General features: G+C 41.9%; 1 protein-coding gene across 2 annotated transcripts in view; it reads left to right on the top strand.

Annotated features, from left to right (window-relative positions):
- IGF2R (insulin like growth factor 2 receptor) overlaps positions 1–16,047 on the top strand; it is a 93,522-nt gene that overhangs the window by 46,996 nt on the left and 30,479 nt on the right. For both annotated transcript variants that reach the window (XM_039530072.1, XM_039530073.1), the window contains exons 23-33: positions 1,640–1,807; positions 4,525–4,668; positions 5,909–6,087; positions 6,542–6,629; positions 8,196–8,405; positions 9,345–9,475; positions 11,291–11,388; positions 12,583–12,719; positions 13,513–13,703; positions 14,482–14,608; positions 15,170–15,292. In XM_039530072.1, coding sequence (XP_039386006.1) covers positions 1,640–1,807; positions 4,525–4,668; positions 5,909–6,087; positions 6,542–6,629; positions 8,196–8,405; positions 9,345–9,475; positions 11,291–11,388; positions 12,583–12,719; positions 13,513–13,703; positions 14,482–14,608; positions 15,170–15,292 — 1,596 coding nt within the window. The remainder of the gene's footprint in view (positions 1–1,639; positions 1,808–4,524; positions 4,669–5,908; positions 6,088–6,541; positions 6,630–8,195; positions 8,406–9,344; positions 9,476–11,290; positions 11,389–12,582; positions 12,720–13,512; positions 13,704–14,481; positions 14,609–15,169; positions 15,293–16,047) is intronic.

The raw sequence follows: 16,047 nt of genomic DNA, 5'->3' as shown, positions 1-16,047 counted from the left end.
TCAAAGGAAATGGGAATTTTTCATTCTGCAGAAAAGCTGAGTTAAGACTCTCTCTCAATTTTTCTGTGAAACAAATGTGTTTAAAATTTTCATAGTTTATTGAAACCAAATGTTTTGGGTTTAAGTTTACTTTCTTTTTCTCAGGTTTCAGAGTAGCAGCCGTGTTAGTCTGTATCCGCAAAAAAAAAAAAAAAAAAAAAAAAAAAAAAAACTTAACTGTTTAAAGACTAAAAAATTTATTTTTACATGCTAAAGCTCATACAAATCAGAGGAAACATCCCCTCCTCTCTGCGCTCTCCCCTGCCCCCCACATACACACACTGGAAGAGTGGGAAGGGGCATGGGGAAAAACCAAAATGAAATAGTTTCAATTTGAAACTAAAATCAAGTTATGATCACTTTGGGCTTTTTTTTTGGCAAAACAGTGGCTGAATTCAATTATCCACAAGTTTTCAATTTGTTTGACAAACAGCTTTTCAAACACTTTGATCAGTAACTTTTAATTAGCTCTAGGTGGCATACTGTCTTGAATGACTGCTCCTATTTCTTATCAAGACTAACTTTCTGAAGCTGAAACATGCTAAGGAAACTGTTCACTTGTATGTCTGAATGTACTCAGTTTCTGGGTTCCAAGCTGGGAGACATGGAGTTTATTGGGAAGGGAATGTGGCCGTTTGAGAATGGAGCACTGGACAGGAAGGGTTGATGTACAGTCTGAAAACTAAGCATAATGCTTAAATGATACTCCATAGATTGAAGATCTGTCACCATGACAGTTAGCACCAAACATACTGTTGCTGGGTGCCATAGAAAATGGACAACCTGAAATTATGAAGAGTAACTGGAAAGTTGATATCTAACATCACAATGTCAGAAATACTAAGTAAAGCTCAAGCTTCTTGGCACTGCTTCTTAAGGCCCTATGTAACTTAGGTTCTCTCTTTGTCTGATTTAGTGTGTCTTCTGGTCTCCCTTCATGCCCAACCTACTGCACTCAGCAATGCCAGACTTGAGACTCTATTTGTTCTGTTTTTGCTTGGAAGTTATTCCATTGGGATAGGTCAAAAGAGTACTGCAGTTTCTGATGCTATAATTGTTTCCTTAATGTCTGAGCCAAGATCCTTGACTTTGCCTAGAAATCAGAGCTCACTTTTTCATGGATAACCTGTCAGCAACCATGGCAACAATATCCCATGCCTGAACAGTGATGGGGGCGTGTATATGTATGGGCTGCTTTTTTTTGTGGTCAAGGGTTCAAGAGCACAGTTCTTACTGGGCATACTCATTTCTGAAATCAGCCTCAGCAGCCTGTGATTTGTTATGCTTCCTATGACAAGTCGGTTTAAACTGGGGTGTGTTTTGTTTTTGTTTTTGACTCTAATTGGCAGTTGAATAATTCCGGCTCAGCTCCTCTAAACGCTCCCTGTTTGGAAGTTTTGTTTTGTAATTCTAAACACTGCAGACAACAAGGTAGAATTTTTCTGACCAATATTAAGGTTTACAGTTTGATTTAATGCAACAAATGGATATGTTGAGTTAGTAGAGTGACTGTTAGAGTGCTCATTTTTCTTTATTCTGAGATTAGAAAACAAATCTCATTTGCACCCAACAATAGATCATGTGCTGTATTTTCACACAGGAGCATCTGACACTTTTACAGTGACTTTCATCTGCAATGACTCGTACCCTGGAGAACTTAAATTTGTGGATGAAGAAATAAACAGTGCAGCGGGCATCCATAATACTTTCTTTGAGTTTCATACAGCCTTAGCCTGTTCCCCTGCTCCAGTAGACTGCCAGGTTACTGGTAAGTACACTGTGGGGAGGTGTTCTATGAAATGCATATCAGGGAGGTGAGGGTAACTGAATGAAAGGTAAAGCTTTCTGTGGAGATGGTTGAAAGTTTGAAGTAGGGTCAAAAATGTCATTGTCTTCAGGATAAGCGTTTAGATGAACTCTTCTAACTCTTGTTAGCACTAGTTTTGATTCTTTTATAAAAATGAGCTCAAAAATGTAATGATTACAGTTTATAAATAAGTATGTAAAAACATGTGGGTAGGTGACTCATGGAGGGCTAAACTGCAGTTATTTAATGGTGCATATTAATTATTGTTTCCTAATGTAGCACTCTTTTTTTTCCTAACATTTTAAAAGTTAGATGTGTATTTGATCAGTAATCTACATCTGAGTCACATGTTGCACTGTTTTCCCTAGTGGCTTGGCTCATTACCACTCTGTTTTGTCACATGTAAACCCTACCGATAACTTCTTTGCACCTGCAGAATGTGCTGCAGCACATCTTGTTAGGAGGCTGCTAAAGAAGCAAATATTGATAGCGATGATTGTTAGTGAAAGTGGGGAATTTGGGTTTCCAGGGGTGCTTTATCTGATATGTTATGTGGTTGCTGTTTGTATTTTTAAGTATTTGTTAGAAATGCCCAGAGTACTGACATTGGTGATGCTGCTTATTTAGATAAATAAAACGACTTGTTCCTTATCTCAGTATGATGAAGCTGCAAATCTTTCCGGATTTTATGACTATGAATGACTTGGAAACCATGTGGTAGCTTTTTGTTTTTTGGTGTCTTAAGCTGGGATTGTCCTCAAAACGGTGTTTAACTAAAATACTTCATTTACGTGGCTGAGTAGTACCTAAAAGGAGGCGGCTCTCTTCACAACTGTTAACACCATTAGAAGCCTGAAAATGGAAGGTTCCTCTGTTGCATGCTAGTAGTGTCTCATGTTCCTAGGCTACTAGACTTTCCCTCTTCTAAGACGACTGCATAAAAGCCTTAGTTTTAGGAGAAAGCTAGGATCTAATTGACTTTGCAAATAGATATATATGAAATTTTGACCCTACCAAGCTTGATAGCTGCCATTTGCAACCACTCTATTCTTTAGTCTGCACTGGAAAGAGTCAGCTGTCTGGTCATTTGCATGTGTCTGTATGTCATGCAGCTAGGTCTGAATAATATTATTAGTCATCCCGAATTAGAGGAAGTCGACAATCTCAGTTTGTATTGATTGGCCATAGCATAGCTCCAAAGATCAGTTGGGGAAGAATAACACTTACTGCGTTAACCACAGGACCATTTGCCTCGTTGTGCTGGTTGAACTGCACGTTATTGCTGTAGCTGGTGATCTGCTTCCCACTATGCAATGTGGTTCTTCTCAAAGTCATGGACCCCCCCCCCCACCATCAGTGTGGTCAGTTGCCAGTCACTCGAAGATCATCTGTCTGAAATACTCACTTTGTGCAGACCCTGTTTCAGCTTCTTTTGAAGCATTTCATCCACCCTCCACTTAGTTATCAGAGCTTAATTCAGAATACAGAATTTGTTTTGATTGATAGGTTTCAGGCATACAACTTACATAACCAGTCCATCAGAGTGTCCATATCAGTTGGATGCAAAGCAAATAACTCTTGATACCAACTGAACCAGCTTTTGCCAAGACTTCCACATTGGATGCCTGGACCTACCATTTGATGCCCAGCTGTCATTGTAGGTGTTGCAAATAGAAACTGTCAAGATTTTTTTTTTAAATGTGCTTTTCGTAATTGGTCCATGTTTCACACCTGTAGAGCATTAATCCTTATACCCATAGAACTGTGAGAACAGCATTATGCCCTTTGATTTGTCTGTAGACAGATTCTATGTTACTTCCAGTTTCAGTGGTAAGTGACCACATGCAGCAGTATTAGGTCTATATACTGTTCATTTGGAAGGCTGTGCCATGGGGGAAAAAAATTTGCTTGGGGAAAAATATCAAAACATTTTCATTGAGAACTGTATGTACAACATTTGAGCCCAGTGAGATCCTGATCCTGTTTGGGTGCCACCTCAGTTTAGATAGCTTAAAAACATGCTCCACCAAGTGTACTTAATTTAGGAGTGGGTTCTTGTCTCTTTTCCGTAGTGTACCACATTAACAACAAATGGGAGAGGAAAGGTTCAGAAGTCTATTTCATAACATTCCTCTGACAATTACCTCAATGCTTGCATGGAAAACTAAGGGAAATTAATACATTTTCTAGCTGTCCATACATGTATTAGAGAGATGAAGTGGGTGAGATAATCTATTGGACCAACTTCTGTTGGCGAGACACACAAGCTTTCCAGCTTACACACAGATGACCTGAAGAAGAACTTTGTGTAAGCTGGAAAGCTTGTGTGTCTCGCCAACAGAAGTTGGTCCACTAAAAGATACTACCTCACCCACTTTGTCTCTCTTATGTCCTGGGACCAACACGGCTACAGCAACACTGCATGCAGTTCGGTATAACAGAGCCAGTCTTTTTTTTGGCTGGCCAGCTAGCTTTTCATAAACCTTCTGCAGGGGTCCTATGGATCAGTTTGGCAACTGCTGCCTTAATTAATAAATTCATATTGGTAACGAGACTTAGTATGTATTGAGGAGCCATCTAACCTTGTAACAAGAACATGGCAAAGAAGGTCAGGTTTTTTTAATATACAGTACCATATATGTCCCCTCAATTTATTGTACATCCCAAATACATTTCAGATGCAGCTGGAAATGAGTATGATCTAAGTCTCTTGAGCAAAGAGGGAGAGCCCTGGATTGCTGTAGATACTTCAAAAGATGCAAAAACAAGAACTTTCTATTTGAATGTTTGCAAGCCTCTACCTTATGTGCCCGGATGCCCTGGTAAGCTGACAGTGGTGCATTAAAATGCTCTCTTCCTAGCTTGTGGTTTATGACTTAAGTACCAATTTGAGTAATTTTTATGAAGTAAAGAATTGATATTTAACTCTTTCTGTGTGTTTATTTTAGGATTGAACCAGTTTGCTGTTAGTACATGCTATAGCAAAGGTGGTAGCCATAAATACATTTAAAAAAAAAAAAGCCCCTTCTGTTTATCTTAATGTGGTAAGACAACTTGCTGGAAACACAATCATGAATAAATAAACTTAGCAAGGTGCATTTTCAGTCTAACAAAACAAAGTAAAGTTCTAAATAAAATGTGCTGTCAGCTTCAGATGAACTGGTGACACTTCTTATATAGCTGATCCCTGACCAGTTCGCTCATTATGAGCTACTGCATATTTTGACCCACTCCTTCTTTTTTTCTTCTTTCTTTTTTTTTTTTTAATTACCATATATACTCGATCATAAGCCGGTTTGTTTATAAGCCGACCCCCCCACCCCCAGGAGGATAAGTAAAAATGGAATTTTTTTATATCCTGTTGATAAGCCGACCCTATAATTCAGGGATCAGCAAACTTTGGCTCCCAGGCCATCAGGATAAGCCGCTGGTGGGCAGAGATGGTTTGTTTGCTTTGAGCGTCCACAGGCAGGGAGGTAAACCTAAGTAAATAAAGTGTCCTGGCGCGCCAGCTGCTTACCCTGATGGGCTGGAACAGCAACTGGTGGGGAAATCTTTTTGGAGGGGTGGGGGAGAAGCTGGGAGTCAGGGGAATAACCCCTGTGACCACCCCTCACATGACCCCACCCCTAGCCAGAGACCCCCACACACTCCCCATCTCATCCCATCCCTTCCCACCTTATCTGGGGAGGGCCAGGGGAGGATGTCTCTGACCTGGCCGAGGCCTGCTCCAGCGGGCCGGGCCAGGCCCGGCAGCCTGGCCGAGGCCTGCTCCAGCGGGCCGGGCCAGGCCGGGCAGCGCGGCTGCTTCGGAGACTCTGGGCCCCCCCCTCTTCCCTTCTGGCTCTGCTGGCAGTGCTGCCTCTCCTTGCTCCCTCTGCTGGGGGGAGGGTCTGTGTCCCACCTCTCCCTCTCTATACCCATTCATAAGCTGACCCCCATCTCAGGTGCTTCCCTTTTTTTTTTTTACTAAAACAAAATTCAGCTTATGAATAAGTACATAAGTGGAGTTTTCTGTAATGAAAATGCAACATGCTGACATAAAATTTCCTATTCCTGCAGGTGGTGCAATAGGATCTTGTGTGAAATCTGCTGATAAAGGCCAGAACCTTGGTGTTATTCAGATAAGTCCTCAAGCTGCTACCGATGGGTCTCTTAGTATTATTTACTTGAATGGTGACACATGCAAAGATAAACAGCGCTATTCTACACGTATCCTCTTTGAGTGTGATCAGACCCTAGTAAGTGTGTGTTGATTTTTATATAAAATTCAAATCCTAGTAATAGATCAGTCTTATGGCATGTAACAAAATGTATTTTTCTCCATTCCAGAAAAAAAACATAACTGGGGCCTCTAAATTTTGCTTAACAGTGTTTTTCAGTGTACTCTAATAACAGAAAAGGGAAAATAACATTTTCATTGGTTTTTATTGAATAAAGTTTTATGCTGTGCAATACTAGACTCCCCATTATTACACAATGAAAGTGGCTTTGTTCAGGGACCTGATTAATAGGATTAAAAGTACTGGCATTAGATGTGAGTCTGCTAGAATTCAATCTTCATGAGTTAGACATACACTTTGATTTTGTTTGTTTATAAAATGCATTTATCTTCTCCCCTCTCACAGTTTACCCAGAAAGACAAACCTTTAAATATTAGAATTGGTGATTACTCCCCATGTGTTTGTATTGTAGGGCTCACCTATGTTTCAGCATGAGGATGGTTGTGAATTTGTGTTTATCTGGAGAACCCTGGCAGCCTGTCCTGTCCATAGAGCAGAAGGTAAAAAAAGTCTCAACTGGAATTAAATATGAAATGTGATCTTATTCCTTAATATTACAACAGTTTTGTACACAATGCTTTTGTGAAAATACTTGTGTAATTGCTCTTTCATACACACAATCTCAGAGCACTAAAGGCTCATCTTGGTTATGAAGAGAAAGCTTTTAGTATCTGAAAAATCCACTGACCTGTGATGGTGGCAAAGAAACAAGTTGTGTACTTTCGTGAAGCACAGTGTACCATAAAAGTTACAAAGTGTAACCCTCGGGTAGGGTGTGGCAGCACAGGTGTCGGACTCAGGCTCATAAACTTAGCCGTCATGCTGGTGGGGGCTGGGTACATTTTTATTTCAAGCTCTAATGTTAAATGTCATGGCTTCCAAAGAAGCCTTCTGGTAACTTCTGTGTGCCATTGTGATCCTGAACTTAGTTTTTCTCTGTTTAAATTGTCAGTGATGTATAAGCAAAAATCAGAACTTTTGTTATAAAAGTACTCTGAATCATTATTATTACTCTTGATGATGCTGTAGGATCAGTACTGCTGCAAAGGCCAATCCCATTAAAATTACCTTTATTTGGGTCCTAGTAAGCTTGGTGGCATGTGGAGGGAATAGCTCGAAATATAGGGTGATGATTCTGAACACACAGGTGTCTTGGTTTGATTAAAATCTGTGTTTAAAAACATGGCACAAGAACCTTAGCTGGTGTAAATCAGTGTACTTCCATCCATTGAAGGCAGTGAAGCTGTACTGACTTACACCAGCTTAGGGTTTGGCTCTTCAAGTTGCAGTTTAACCCACAACTACTCTAGTTCTTACATTTAAGTAAAGCTGTGATATATAGATAGTTTTATGTAAGTGTACATTATGATGTCTGAACATAGGTCTGATCTGCAGTGGCAGTTCCTGAGTCGTCTTAGTCCACTATTGTCACCTGATGCTTAGAGAAAGGTGTAAGAGTGCTACACTAGACGGAAGTGGGATAAGCTGCCCATCCAAAACTGCTCTCCTCCTTGCTACCTTATTACTCATTCTCTATTTGCAGATCGTTAATAAATAAAGGTCCTGGACCTGGCACTCCTCTGCTTTTAACCTTTTGGCATGATGAAAGTTGACTAATCCTGCTCTGTCCTGCTTCCTAGACAGTTTTTGATCCATGGCCATATTTTGCCTCATGAGTCTATTTTTGAATACTGCTTTAAAACAGTGAATATAATTTTTTTTTAATCTAACAATTTTAAGAGGTTATTTAAAAAATTGTTGAGCTTTCCTCTTAATTGTCACTAAAAGCTAAATAAAAGAGTGAAACTCTTAAGTGGCTTCTCATGTGTTGCTTTAACTGAAGTGGCCTTCCAATAAAGTTTGGAGCAAAATTTACTCTAGGGTTCTTAGGAGTGATGGTCAGGAGGCTGCCTAATAAGCACTGTCATTTGTGCAGGTTTGACTCTGCAGCTGTGAGTATGTATAACTCACTCAGAGAGAGAGTGAGTGAGTATATTGCATAGCTTGTGTTTAGCTGTGTTAACAGAAGGCTTAAATTGCAAATACATTTAACTTTTGATTTAAAGGAGATAACTGTCAAGTGAAAGATCCAAGGTACAGTTTTGTGTATGATCTGAGGCCTCTTTCTGGGAAGGAGAAGAAAGTGAGTACAGATGAATACGACTACTATTTCAGAGTCTGTGAGAGAATAACGGAACCGTGCCGTCAGGCGAATCATATGAGCAATGTGTCGTCATGCCAAGTAAAGAAGCAAGACCACTCTGTTAAAGTAGCAGGTATAGTAGTACTTGGATTTATTGAGAGGAGTTGGGAGGGGGTTGCTGTGTCACTCTAGAAGTGTGAGTGCAGCTTTTCAGTGCCACTGTGCATCTCCAGGAGGTAAAGAACCACTGCCAAGCAGATCTTAATACAAAATAGTAAAACATCATTTAAGGAGCAGCTCCTACTTCTGTGTTCCCTAAAATGGCTTCTGTATAACTAGAAGCTGTCCTTACCATCTCTTTCTGACTCTAATCAAATGCCCCATATCTAGTTGTCAGCTTTGAATAAGTCCTGTACTGCCACTCAACTGTAGGGTACAGACTACAGTGAATCAGTAGCTCGGGTTGGGAGTGACTGAGGGCACTGTATCTGCTGGCGTGGCTTTCTATGAATCTTCACTGGCTAATGCACAAGTGTCAATGACAGGCTGTGGGGGAGCAGAGTCCCTTGTCTTACTGGAGGCTGTTTGTAATGTGGTGCTTTGAGGGGAGTTAAGAGGCAGATGAGGTGGCTACGTCGGCTGGCAAATGGAGGACTGTGGCTTCAGCGAAAATGTCAGGATGATTTCAGAGTGGAGAGAAGAACCTGTGCACGTTCTGTAGTCTAACAGGCAATGATGGTAAAGACACTGCAGAAGAGCACACGAAGCCTCTGACTGTATGGCAGTCTTTCTGCATAGAAATTTTCTTTTCTTTTCTTTCACAGCTAAGATTTAGTTATTCGATGTAGCTAAAAAACCTAATATCACCAGAAACCTGTAACTTCTATGTCATGATCTGAGACAGTATTGGCAGAAATGTATACTTGCTGTCCCTTACCTAGTTCTTGTGGCCCTGCTGGCAGAAGTATTGACTAGAACTATGCAGATGTACTGGATTAGCTTTCTATAGTTGGATTCAAATAGTAATTTGCTTCTATTTATTTCAACTGTTTTTTTCTATCTAATTTAAAAGGTTTATATACTGAGAAGCTGACCTTTGAACATGGATTAATAAAAATCAACTATACCAGTGGGGAAAGATGCCACAAAATATATGAACGCTCAACTGCCATATTTTTTTACTGTGATCACAACACTCTGGAGGTTAGTATATCTTTTGTACACTGAGAAGTCTTTGGGAGCTGCAGAAAAAATAGTTTCTGAAATTATCCTTATGAGTTTCCCTTACACTTGTCTCCCCAGCCCTCCGAGTATGGTAACTATGCATCTTGTTAAAGGAGGATTACACTTTTCTTGAAACAACACCTCTCACTGCCTCCCTCCCCCCCATTCCTGACTGAGTTAAATTATTTTGTTCTCCTCAGTTGTGGGATAATGTGGCTAGATAGAAAATGCATCAGCAGCTAAATGAAGGGCACCCTGAGGTGACATCTGGATGTCTGCCTGGCATGATGTGGGGACCTCAGGGAAATCTCTAGCACCATTCCTCTTACTGGAGAATTACTATGAGTACAGAAGCTGAATCATGAGCTCTGAACTGGCTTTTAAAGGAGACTGGAAAAGGATCTTTCCTTATAAGGGAATAATTTGATTTTTTTTTAAAGTGTAAAACGCATGGTGTGAGGATGAGTAGCTTGTCCTACAGAAGAACAGGGCATTCTTTTTATTCTTCTGTTACACGTTAACTGAGATTATATATAATGTTTTTTATAACAAACATACCTTCTAAGTGAATTATTAGAAGGTACAGAATTCTAGGAAATATGTTCACCTTGATCATGTTAATCTTGCCCCTACAGACAGTGGTAGATTCCACCTTTTTAAGTCTGCCTGATCTTAGAGTGTGCTTGAAGCTCAGGGGCGGCTCCAGGCCCCAGCATGCCAAGCATGTGCTTGGGGCGGCATGCCGCGGGGGGTGCTCTGCTGGTCGCTGGTAGGGCGGCAGGCGGCTCCGGTGGACCTCCCGCAGGTGTGCCTGCAGGAGGTCCACCAAAGCCTTGGGACCAGCGGACCCTCCAGCGGACCAGCGCAGGCAGGAGGTCCACTGGAGCTGCCTGCCGCCCTCCCGGATACCGGCAGAGCGCCCCACGCGGTACGCCACCCTGCTTGGGGCGGCGAAATGTCTAGAGCTGCCCCTGTTGAAGCCAAGTTTTGAAACAAACGCTTCCAGAAGAGCTACATTGCAGAGCATGAATAACTTCCTGGAATATACTCGTCTGAGGATTAGGCCTCTTAGTTTGGAAGAAATGTATTGCTGCACTGCCATGTTCCTAAAAGCCCCAACTTTCCGAAGCCAGGACTGCTTTTTTTTTTTTATGGCCATATTGGCACTTCCAGTTCTGCCACCCCCAATGAACCAAATCTGTCCCCTCATAAATGCAATTAATTTACATCTTCACAGGGCAGTTTCTGTAGCCCTCAATATCATCTTGAAGGTGAAGGTAGCCCTCCTTCTCCTGATCCCTCTGCTCCTTTTCCCCTAGCCCATACTCTGAAAGGACCAGTGGCTATGGGGTTGCTCTGCTTGCCTACTCCCATTTTGGAGGGAACTGGGCAGAAGCTAGCAGTTTTTTCCACTCTGATCCCTCTTTTTTTTTTTTTCCCCTCTTTTCCTTCCTGGTTAAAGGAACAGTGGCCCTTACGCTGCTCTGCTATTCCTCCCTCCCTACAATCTTCTAGAAGAGCCAGTGGTTCTTGACCCTTTCCTGTGGGTAACATTTATACATGCCCTTGATGAATGGCTTTTTTTTCTGAGCTCTGGTCGTGTATACACCACTTTAGGATTAGTAACATGTGAAGGTATCCTCTGCATTCAGCTGTATAATGTTAGATCTCTGATTGGTGTCTTGTCTAACTGCACTAATGTTTGAAAGCCAAATGAGGAAGTAGAGGAAATTTTGTTCACTGCTGTATTTAGAGATGTGAAATATAAACTTCTCTGCTTCTATTTTTTTTCAGCCAGTGTTTCTAAAAGAAACTCCCGATTGTACCTACCTGTTTGAATGGCACACCCAATATGCCTGTCCACCCTTTCAATCTATAGAGTGCTCCTACAAGTAAGCCGTGCTTCCCTCTGACCTAAACTGCTGTTACTGTGCTGGTGGTGACTTGTGCCCATTCAGGAGACATTGTATTCAGCACGAGCGGCTATGATCACAGCTATTATTTTTCTCTCGTTGATAACGTGATCCAGTGTGAATTTGCGATGGGTTAAATTGTAACGCGTATAACCAATGCACAAGTGCAAAAGTAATTCTCTGGGAAAACAAACTTAAGCTTATGAACTAATTTTGTATGTAGGAATAGACTGCTTTTGGGAAGTAGGGGAGGTTTTACAGTTTAGTGCCAAAACAGACATTGTTAGACTGGGCAGGGGAGGAAGCAGAAAGAGGCCAGAGATAATGTGAAACTGTTGATGTTGGGTTTCTGAACCATTGAAAAGGAGGAGTATGTGTGATGGAAACTAGAACCTAATGATTGAGTTTGCTGTTTGTGTGTGTTGAAATATAATTGACCACCAGCGCGTGCTCTCTCTGACCCTCATAGAAGCAAGATGACTTGTGAGGCTTTCCCAGTAAAACATTTTTGAATAGTTCTCTAGGTCAGTTTCACAGAGCTATTAAGGCCAGAAGAGACCAGAACTCAGACTAGAGGATCTAATTAATGTATATCAGGGTTCATGAAGTTCCACCCAGATACACCTAGAGTAAGCCCAGAGACTTTAATTAGACTAAAGCATTTAATCCTCAGAAGACTAAACTGTGTGCCACAGGCAGGGAACAGGGGAGACTGAGGTCCCCAAGAGCCAGAGGTCTCTGCAGTGTCAGGGAATTGATTAGGTGAGAGACCCAGATGGTCTTAGCATGTTAACCATACCCTGTGCTTCAGAGGAAGAGAGGAAAACAAATCCCCAGTGCCCCAGCCCATCTCACCTGGGGAGATAACTCCTTCTTGACCCCAAATCTGGCAATCACTGTGCTTTGAGTAAGATACGCCAGCTAGGGACCTAGATAGAGGATTCTCTGTAACATTGGTCCACCCAATCTAATGGCTGCTCTTGGCAAACCTATGAGGTGTGAGACCTGCTGAGATGCTGCTAATAGAAACCTACTGTTGGTGCAGGAGTTCCAGACACTTCCTGCATGTAGCATTTTCCCATGAATCAGTGCAGAATTGCTGATCCAGCGTGGTGGTCTGCTTTTGGAGGTGGCTTTGATTCATCTAAATGTAAAACTGTTTGTTTAATGCAGAGACGACAAAGGAAACTCATTTGATCTGTCACCTCTGACACGGCATAGAGAAAACTGGGAAGCTATTCCACTGTCTGGCTCAACACAAAAATACTATATTAATGTCTGCCAGTCCTTAGTGCTACATGCAGGGGCAGGTAAGAGCAAGAGAAATACATATTTAAATGCCATTGGTAGGTATGGGATGAAAATAGGAGAGACTGCCCTGTCTCCTCTCCCCACTGCGCTAACAACAAAGCAAAAGATCACCAGGCAGAGCTGTGGCTTGTGGGCAGCAGAGCGAAGGCCAACGCTTAGGGTCAGTTTCGTTGTAACCAGTGGTGGAGTTCCCCAGCAGCTCTTTTCTTTACCTCCACCACCTCGCCTTTCTTCACTACTTTGTAGCTCTTCCCCCTTTATTCTATATCTGCCATAGATCTTGGGGGTGGGCGAGATGGCACAGAAGCCCCATCACTGGAGGAGGGTGACGTTTTGAGGAGGTTGCTTCTCTCTAGCCCCACAGAGCTGATCTTAGATTCTTGGCCAGGTGTCTAGGGGCAGGTATTCTGGCAGCTGATCTGTGCAGTAGCAGACCTCCCTTCTAGCAGCTACAGCTGTGGCTGGTTCCTCCTGCTGCTGCATGACCCTGTGAGTGGGAGGTGAAGCTGTATAAAAGAAGCAAAGAGCCCTTGAGGATGAGTGTCCCAAGTGACTAAGTGTCCAAAATTAACACAATCCGTTCTTTTCAAGACCGAGGTCAGCCATTTAAAGTGACGGTTAAGCTAAGCATTTCTTTTAAAGTGATGTTGGTGAGTAGCATAGCACTTTGCCGATAGGGTATATGTGGAAGAATCCCTTGTTTTTGTAAACATGCTTTCTAAACTGTTGGGACAGCTGGTGATGGAGTCATAGAGAGCAAATGTCACATTTCTGCATTTGTCTCTTGTCTAGGGTCTTGTCCATCAGATGCGGCTGCCTGTTTAGTGGATGGTTCCAAATATATAAGTCTAGGTGAGGTTGCGGATGGACCGCGATGGGAAAATGGCATTTCTATTCTAAAGTATGTAAATGGGGAGCCATGTCCAGACAAAATTCGCAAGAGGACAACAATAATACGCCTCAAGTGTGATGAAAGCAGAGTTGTAAGTATGGTACTGCCAGTAGGGTTTTATCTTGCTGTGACGTATCCACTTTTTCTGCGAAGGAAAAATATTCACCACTATTTTGGGGTGGGGCAAAAACCCTTTTGGTGCAATTGGATTGGAGCTAGCTGTGGGATCTAAGTAAGGAGTTGAGCTCCTGATCTGAGACTCCTAGAATTTGAGTGACTGACCAGAAAGGTCTTTTTCATGTCTAATATGCCTGCTAGTGCAGTTACTCTCTCTAGTACGTAGTCCTGCATTTTCTCTAACTTTCAGATATACCCAGTGGTGGAGTTTCCATTACTTGCTGTGGGAAAGTATTACACAGCTGAAATAACCTTACTACTTAAAGAATCCCGTTCCTCCTGCCCTGATACGTGGGCTAAATGTTCCTTTTTAATTTATCTTGTTGCACAAATATATATGCCACCCTCTGTGTTCACACCCTGAAAGTATTTATTTACAGATTGTTACCTGGCTCTCACCTTTTTAGTCATCACAGCCCACTCTCACAAGCTGAGTTCTTTAACTCTCCTTATTGCCATCCCTCCTGCCCATCATCACTTCTGTTGCTGTTACTCTGAACTTCTTCTGTCTTGTCAGTATAAAATGACCAGAACAGAATATAGGAGTCTAGGTGCTTTCCCAACAGAGTGGGACTAGGTAGATTTGGCCTAAGTGGTAAATGTTATAAGGATAGTCTGTCACATTTAAATGTTTGCTGTACCTGTGTGAAGATACTTTCATTTTTCTCTTTCAAATCTTCTGTGTTTTTCAGGAGTCTAAACCAGAATTAGTAACTGCTATTGAAGAATGTGAATATACTTTCTTATGGTTCACTGCTGCTGCATGTCCTCTGAAAATAAATGTGCAAAATGACTGCAGAGTAACCAACCCTGCTACAGGTAAGGGACACGTGACAACTTTATGCACATGGCATCAGTGTGTTCCAGATGTTAGAGGAGTTGGAAACCGTATTGCATTTGTACTCTCTGATAGCTGTAATTGCTGGTAACAATGAACGAGGAGAATGGGAGGTCCCTGAACCGTGGTTGGCTTGCCCTCGTTCTGCCAGATGTGGCATGAGAACTCTGAAGTGCTGGGAGATGAGGGTTGTTGTCATTCACCTTCTCCAGAGGGGAACTGTTTTGAGGCAGGTTGGAGAAATATGGTGTAAAAGAACTACCATTTCAGCCTCTTGGAGATACTTGGTCTATCATGAATGCTACTGGCAGACCTTGAACAGATTGTTGCCTCAGAAAATTACAGCATCGGATTCCTCTTAAGTAGCTTAAAAGGCAAATAATTGTCAAAACTGGTTGGTGCCTATAGGGCATCCTGTGGAGTCGGGAATGCTGGGCTGTGATTCTTAAGCATCTCTTTAAAAAGCCATTGTTTGTTTTTGACTCAATTTTATTTATTTTGATTCTGCAAAAGGAATAAATTCTTCCTTGTTCTCCCTGCAGGCCATCTCTTTGACCTGAATTCTTTAAAGAGAGAGTCTGGCTACAGAATCTATGATAGCAAGAAAAGAACGCTTCAGTTGAATGTTTGTAATGAAGCTAAAAGCCCATGTGGTAATGGGGTTGGTAAGGTGTCTTTTTTGTTTGTTTGCTTTTCCTGAATTTGCCTTCTGTGCTTGTAAATAGTATGCCACAACACTAACAATAGATCAGTCAGTGAAACTGTTCGCCAAAAGAAAAACCTGGTTTTCCTCACAGTATTAAACACCAAAACATACAAGTGGGCAAGACATAATGGAATATAATGCACGGATACGTGGGGTGATAGAGGTAGCCTGGTTGGGGCTCACTAGTGCAAAATACTTTAAAATCATCAGAAATGTAACATGTTAGGAATGGAGTTAGAAATGAACAACATTTGTCCTGGACAAGTGAGTGGTGTTGCTCAGTACCTGTCTGAACAGAAGCCCTTCTCTCTGGACCAGGGAGACAGGCCCGTAGGTTTGGCTGCAAGCAGGGAATAGGGCTAGTCCTTTTGAATTCTTCAGACTTCTCAGCCTCTGGGCATGTGCAGACAGCATGCTGTGGGTCTCTGCTTTGGGGCAAGACTTGGGAATTCGCGTTGAGCACTCTGTCTTAAAAGAACAAAAAACAAAACACTTGGCACTTGGAACAAAAATCAGGGAAAGAGATGGTTCCTAGAAGATGGAAATCTGCTTCTTTTTAGGAAAACTAAACACCCCCCCCCATTACTTATAAACAGCTGATTGCAAAACTGACCAAAAACACTGCAAATAACAAGCAGCAGAGACTCCATTAAATTATTCTAGGTTGTGGAGTGACATGCAACAGTCACCAATATAATCACTTAAGTTTATTCA

The sequence above is a fragment of the Mauremys reevesii genome, linkage group 3 (assembly GCF_016161935.1).
Source record: "Mauremys reevesii isolate NIE-2019 linkage group 3, ASM1616193v1, whole genome shotgun sequence".
NCBI classification, from domain to species: Eukaryota; Metazoa; Chordata; order Testudines; family Geoemydidae; genus Mauremys; species Mauremys reevesii.
The sequence above is the reverse complement of the archived record's forward strand: the minus strand, read 5'-3'. Positions and strand labels throughout refer to the sequence as shown.